Source organism: Cornus florida, unplaced genomic scaffold (assembly GCF_030987335.1).
Source record: "Cornus florida cultivar Cherokee Brave unplaced genomic scaffold, ASM3098733v1 CherokeeBrave_3.0.0_Hap2_Chr05, whole genome shotgun sequence".
NCBI lineage: Eukaryota > Viridiplantae > Streptophyta > Magnoliopsida > Cornales > Cornaceae > Cornus > Cornus florida.
Window position 1 is genome coordinate 85,961,175 of NW_026775575.1, and position 6,685 is coordinate 85,967,859.

General features: G+C 42.3%; 2 protein-coding genes across 2 annotated transcripts; one reads left to right on the forward strand and one right to left on the reverse strand.

Moving 5' to 3' along the window:
• Positions 1–707: 707 nt before the first annotated feature.
• On the reverse strand, positions 708–1,985 carry LOC132309611 (uncharacterized). Its single transcript, XM_059807903.1, has one exon. The coding sequence runs from the start codon at positions 1,983–1,985 to the stop codon at positions 708–710; it is 1,278 nt and encodes a 425-aa protein (XP_059663886.1).
• A 101-nt stretch (positions 1,986–2,086) lies between these two features.
• Positions 2,087–5,986, forward strand: LOC132309612 (uncharacterized). The gene is made up of 3 exons (XM_059807904.1): positions 2,087–2,282; positions 4,524–5,449; positions 5,510–5,986. Exons 1-3 carry the CDS (start codon positions 2,087–2,089, stop codon positions 5,984–5,986), a joined length of 1,599 nt encoding a protein of 532 aa, XP_059663887.1.
• Positions 5,987–6,685: the final 699 nt, after the last annotated feature.

Consider the following 6,685-nt stretch of genomic DNA (forward strand, 5'->3'; position numbering starts at 1 on the left):
AAATGTTCTTCGTTTTTGCCTGATAGGTTTGACTGTGGGATCCGTGTTTAATCGATGCTCGATCGTAGCTGGATCAATACCAGACATGTCTTCATGTGACCATTCGAACACATCTTGATTCTTTTTGAGGAACTGTACAAGAGTATTCATAAAGTCTAAGGGGAGTAAAGACCCTATCTTCACTTTTTTTGTTATGTCATTGTCATTTAAGCATATCTCCACCAGGTCCTCAATTGACTTGGCTCGATCTCGCTCCTATTCTTCAATTTCTTTGACAACCAAAGCCTTTTGCTGCTTCTTTTCTCTCAGAGACGCAACATAGCATTCTCTGGCAGTGGTCTGATCTCCTCTTAGTTCGCCTATGCCCTACTCTGTAGGGAAACGCATCAAGAGGTGATAAGTCGAAGTGATTGCCCTCATCGAGTTTAAGGTAGTTCTTCCTAGGATAACATTGTAAGCAGATGGGCAATCCACCACCAGGAAGTCTACCATAACAGTAACTTGTTTCGGGCTGGTTCCTGCAGTGATAGGAAGAATGACCGCTCCCAAAAGGTAGACCTTATCTCCCGTGAATCCCACTAATGGTGATCTAGTAGGTCTGAGTTTCTCCTTACCAATATTCATTTTGCTGAATGCATCAAGGAAAATGATATCAGCCGAACTTCCATTATCGACCAAGATCCGTCGAGTAGTATAATTAGCGATCATCATGGTGACAACGAGAGGTCGTTATGGGGTTGTTGCACGTCCTTAATATCTTCATCTGAGAATGTGATAACAGGATCACCTAGACGTGGCATTTTTCGGTGTGGATTCTGTATTCCAACTTCGCAAACTTCAGATGAGTTTCGCATTCTCCTGGCATAGGCCTTACGGGCTGAGCTTAATTCTCCACCACCTGCACATCCCCCAGCTATGACCCTGATTTCTCCCATTGGTTGTTGATCACGGAGGCGGTTATCTCGGCCTGCTTTTGGTAGATTAACGTCGGTTCTGTCATTCCCCATAATAAATTTTCGCATATGTCCCATTCGGATCAAAGTCTCAATCTGATCCTTGAGGTCGAAGCAATCCTCTGTGGCGTGCCCATGGTCTTTATGGAACCTACAGTACTTATCACGAGGTCTCCTCGCCGGGTCTGACTTCAATTTTGGTGGCCACTTCAGATATGGTTCATCCTGGATCTGCAGAAAAACTTGATCTATTGGCATATTTAAAGGAGTGTAATTTGTATATCTCTCCACGCTCTTATAGCGAGATGCCCTTTCATTCTGGTTGATCATAGGTTTCTTATACTTGGTTTCCTTTTCATCTTTGGTTATCAGAGCTGGCCTTTTCTTGTCTGCCTTCTTATCATCCCCTTCTTTCCCCTTTCTTGCCATCATTGCATCTTCAGCATTCATATGTTTTTTAGCTCGAACCAGTAACTCGGCCATGCTGGTAGGGGGTTCTTCTGATAAAGAGAAGAGAAATCTCGAGGTTTGGAGTCCTCCCATAAAGGCGGCTAAAGCCACCTTGTCATCCGCTTCCTCCACCTGCAACATTTTCGTATTGAAACGACCAATGTAGTCTCGCAGTGACTCTCCTTTCTGCTGCTTTATAGTAAGAAGGTAGGTAGCCGACCTTCTATGCTTCTGGCCAGCAATGAAGTGTCCCACAAAATGCTTATTCAATTCTTTAAAGGTTTCGATGGTCCCTGGCTTTAGCTTGTTAAACCACACTCGTACTGATCCTTTGAGAGTTGTTGGGAAAGCCCTGCATATGCTCTCATCTGGCATCACGTGCAAATGCATTAGCGCTTGAAAAGTCTCCAAGTGGTCGATGGGATCTTTAGTTCTGTCGAAACTTTCAATTGAGGGCATTCTAAATTTGCTCGGCAATGGGCATTTCATAACCGAGGGGCTGAACGGTAAGTTGGTCTTCTGCACCAAACTATCTATGGCTGCAATATCTTTTCCCTTTATGACTTGCATCACATCCTCCATCTTTGCCTTGAGATCTTGTATCTCTGGGTCAACGTGGGAAATCTCCTCTGTCTTTTCAACGACAGTTGTGTTTTCATGAGGTCGGGAACTTTGTGGAAGAGATGGGTGGATCACTTCTCTATGTCGGTTTCCTACCTGGCTTTGTTCCACTTCGGTCTCATGTCGAGGAGGATGATTATCCTACCCTTCAGGATTCCCATTACCTCTATTCGGGTTCGAGAGATCTTGTCGTGGCAAGTTCTGTTGAACCGGTGGAACAAGGTGTTGCAGGATTGCTGCATTTTGCTGGATCAACTGGTCCATACCCTGATTCAGAGTTTGGACCTGTTGTTCTAACGCTGCAAGCCGCTCCTAGTCATTTGGGATGTCTAGGTTTTCATCTGACTCTTCCCTTTGACAAGATCCCTGTAACGATGTTCCTTCGGTGACCATACCGGATCGCAAACGTATCTACCCAACTGAGTATTAATATAAAAGAATTGTCATTCCCACAGACGGTGCCAACTGTTGAGTCTGAAATTCGCCGCAACTTGGTACGACACCATTTCCTGCAAAACCAAGACAGTAAAGTCAAACATCGGCGTGATGCCGGCCGTTGACCCTCCGACGATCAAGTTAGTAGGAGAGAAATAATTTTTTTTATCGTAACTTCCCTAGTAGGAGATCTTTTTGTGTGTACCTTATTCCCGAGTTGTCTTCATATTTATAGTCACTTCCCTTATTCTTGATAAGGGAATTTCATCGTCCTTAGTCCACGGAACTTATCCCCGTGGAAATCTTATCCTTGATAAGATTTGAACTGACCCCATAACAAATCTTATCCTTGATACGATTTGTCATCATTCTTGATAACGAGATATTATCGCTCGAAAGTTGAAGAGGTCTGGCAGCTAGTCAATACTTAATTACCTCTGTCATTAGGTTAAGATAGGTTAGGGTTATTTTTCCCTATCACTATGTATCAAGTTTAACTTTCCCATCGGTCTCCATAGACGAGCTCAATATGAGAAAATTGCATTTTTTTATTCTAATATGAATGGCATTCAAAATTTTGTTTCTAAAACAACTTCAGAAATGTTCAATCAAAAATCTTTATTTATTTATTTATTCATTCAAATTTCATTATTTCATTTTTACTTACAAAAGAAAAGAAAAAATCATTAATGGGTTTCTTTCATCTTCTCTTACACGTTCTCCCCCCCCTTTAGCTACAACACAACATCCCTATAACACCACATCTCCTTATATATATATAGAGAGAGAGAGCCATAGCCATCTCTCTTTGTCTCTCAGATTTCAAAAATTTTGTGAAGTCTCTTATTGAATGACGAGGTTATTTTTTCGGTATAGGGTTTAAATCAGTGGATTGTCTAAGATTATATTATTTTTGGGATAGTGGAACAAATGTATTTTACAAGGTTTTAATCATGATTTATAGTATTGGTTACGATCGTGGTGTAACGAACTCGAACAAAGTCAGTATAAATTGATCGATACAGATCGCGTATCAGACTTGAAAAAAAATTGCAAGTATAGAACGATACGGTAAACAATGCATTTAACCTTTTATGTTTTCAATTGTGTTCAATATTTGTTGGGGCCATATGCATGAGAATATCCTCAAAAAAAAAAAAAAAAAAAAAAAAAGAAAAAAAAAAAAAAAAAAGTGGTATGTTAGATGTATCATGTATGTTATTATGCATCCAATGAATCTAATTTTGGATGCTCGATTTTTAAATTCTTTTGATGATGATAGGGAAAAATAACCTTAACCTATCTTGACCTATTGACAGAGGTAATTAAGTATTGACTAGCCGCCAGACCTCTTCAACTTTCGAGCGATAATATCTCGTTATCAAGGATAACCATTCTATTAGATAAGAATGATGACAAATCGTATCAAGGATAAGATTTGTCATGGGGTAAGTTCAAATCTTATCAAGGATAAGATTTCCACGGGATAAGTTCCGTGGACTAAAGACAATGAAATTCCCTTATCAAGAATAAGGGAAGTGACTATAAATATGAAGACAACTCGGGAATAAGGTACACACAAAAAGATCTCCTACTAGAGAAATTACGATAAAAAAAATTATTTCTCTCCTACTAACTTGATCGTCGGAGGGTCAACGGCCGACACCACACCGGTGTTTGACTTTACCGTCTTAGTTTTGCAGGAAACGGTGTCGTACCAGGTCGCGGCGAATTTCAGCCTCAACAGTTGGCCTGTCTGTGGGAACGACAATTCCCTTATATTAATACTCAGTTGGGTAGATACGTTTGCGATCCGGTATGGTCACCGAAGGAACATCGTTATAGGGATCTGGTCAAAGGGAAGAGTCGGGTGAAAACCTAGACATCCCAAATGACCAGGAGCGACTTGCAGCGTTGGAACAACATGTCCAAACTCTTAATCAGGGTATGGACCAGTTGATCCAGCAAAATGCAGCAATCCTGTAACACCTTGTTCCACCGGTTCAACAGAACTTGCCACGACAAAATCTCTCGAACCCAAATAGAGGTAATGGGATCCTGAAGGGCTAAATAATCATCCTCCTCGACATGAGACCGAAGTGGAACAAAGCCAGGTAGGGAACCGACATAGAGAAGTGATCCACCCATCTCTTCCACAGAGTTCTCGACCTCATGAAAACACAACTGTCGTTGAAAAGACAGAGGAGATTTCCCACGTTGACCCAGAGCGACAAGATCTCAAGGCAAAGATGGAGGATGTGATACAGGCCATAAAGGGAAAGGATACTGCAGCCATAGATAGTTTGGTGCAGAAGACCAACTTGCCGTTCAGACCCTCGGTTATGAAATGCCCCTTGCCGAGTAAATTTAAAATGCCCTCAATCGAGAGTTTCGACGGAACTAAAGATCCCATCGACCATTTGGAGACTTTTCAAGCGCTAATGCATTTGTACGTGATGCCAGATGAGATCATGTGCAGGGCTTTCCCAACAACTCTCAAAGGATCAATACGAGTGTGGTTTAACAAGCTAAAGCCAGGGACCATCGAAACCTTTGAAGAATTGAGTAAGCATTTTGTGGGACACTTCATTGCTGGCCAGAAGCATAGAAGGTCGGCTACCTACCTTCTTACTGTAAAGCAGCAGAAAGGAGAGTCACTGCAAGACTACATTAGTCGTTTCAATACGGAAATGTTGCAGGTGGAGGAAGCGGATGACAATGTGGCTTTAGCCGCCTTTATGGGAGGACTCCAAACCTCGAGATTTCTCTTCTCTTTATCAGAAGAACCCCCTACCAACATGGCCGAGCTACTGGTTCGAGCTAAAAAACATATGAATGATGAAGATGCAATGATGGCAAGAAAGGGGAAAGAAGGGGATGATAAGAAGGCAGACAAGAAAAGGCCGGCTCTGATAACCAAAGATGAAAAGAAAACCAAGTATAAGAAACCTATGATCAACCAGAATGAAAGGGCGTCTCGCTATAAGAGCGTGAAGAGATATACAAATTACACTCCTTTAAATATGCCAATAGATTAAGTTTTTCTGCAGATCCAGGATGAACCATATCTGAAGTGGCCACCAAAATTGAAGTCAGACCCGGCGAGGAGACCTCGTGATAAGTATTGTAGGTTCCATAAAGACCATGGGCACGCCACAGAGGATTGCTTCGACCTCAAGGATCAGATTGAGGCTTTGATCCGAAGGGGGCATATGGGAAAATTTATTATGGGGAATGACAGAACCGACGTTAATCTACCAAGAGCAGGCCGAGATAACCGCCTCCGTGATCAACAACCAATGGGAGAAATCAAGTTCATAGCTGGGGGATGTGCAGGTGGTGGAGAATCAAGCTCAGCCCGTAAGGCCTATGCCAGGAGAATGCGAAACTCATCTGAAGTTTGCGAAGTTGGAATACAGAATCCACACCGAAAAATGCCACGTCTAGGTGATCCTGTTATCACATTCTCAGATGAAGATATTAAGGACGTGCGACAACCCCATGACGACCTCTCGTTGTCACCATGATGATCGCTAATTATACTACTCGACGGATCTTGGTCGATAATGGAAGTTCGGCTGATATCATTTTCCTTGATGCATTCAGCAAAATGAATATTGGTAAGGAGAAACTCAGACCTACTAGATCACCATTAGTGGGATTCACGGGAGATAAGGTCTACCCTTTGGGAGCGGTCATTCTTCCTATCACTGCAGGAACCAGCCCGAAACAAGTTACTGTTATGGTAGACTTCCTGGTGGTGGATTGCCCATCTGCTTACAATGTTATCCTAGGAAGAACTACCTTAAACTCGATGAGGGCAATCACTTCGACTTATCACCTCTTGATGCGTTTCCCTACAGAGTAGGGCATAGGCGAACTAAGAGGAGATCAGACCACTGCCAGAGAATACTATGTTGCGTCTTTGGTTGTCGAAGAAATTGAAGAACAAGAGCGAGATTGAGCAAAGTCAATTGAGGACCTGGTGGAGATATGCTTAAATGACAATGACGTAACAAAAAAGGTGAAGATAGGGTCTCTACTCCCCTTAAACTTCATGAATACTCTAGTACAGTTCCTCAGACAGAATCAAGATGTGTTCGCATGGTCACATGAAGACATGTCTGGTATTGATCCAGCTACGATCAAGCATCGATTAAACACGGATCCCACAGTCAAACCTATCAAGCAAAAACGAAGAACATTTGCCGTAGAGAGGAACATGG

Coding starts and splice junctions, on each gene's coding strand:
- LOC132309611 (XM_059807903.1), bottom strand. CDS start 1,985: ATGGAGGATGTGATGCAAGTCATAAAGGGAAAAGATATTGCAGCCATA.
- LOC132309612 (XM_059807904.1), top strand. CDS start 2,087: ATGGGTGGATCACTTCTCTATGTCGGTTTCCTACCTGGCTTTGTTCCA. Junction 2,283..4,523: donor GCATTTTGCTGGATCAACTG/GTCCATACCCTG, acceptor GGGATCCTGAAG/GGCTAAATAATCATCCTCCT. Junction 5,450..5,509: donor GGGCGTCTCGCTATAAGAGC/GTGAAGAGATAT, acceptor GTTTTTCTGCAG/ATCCAGGATGAACCATATCT.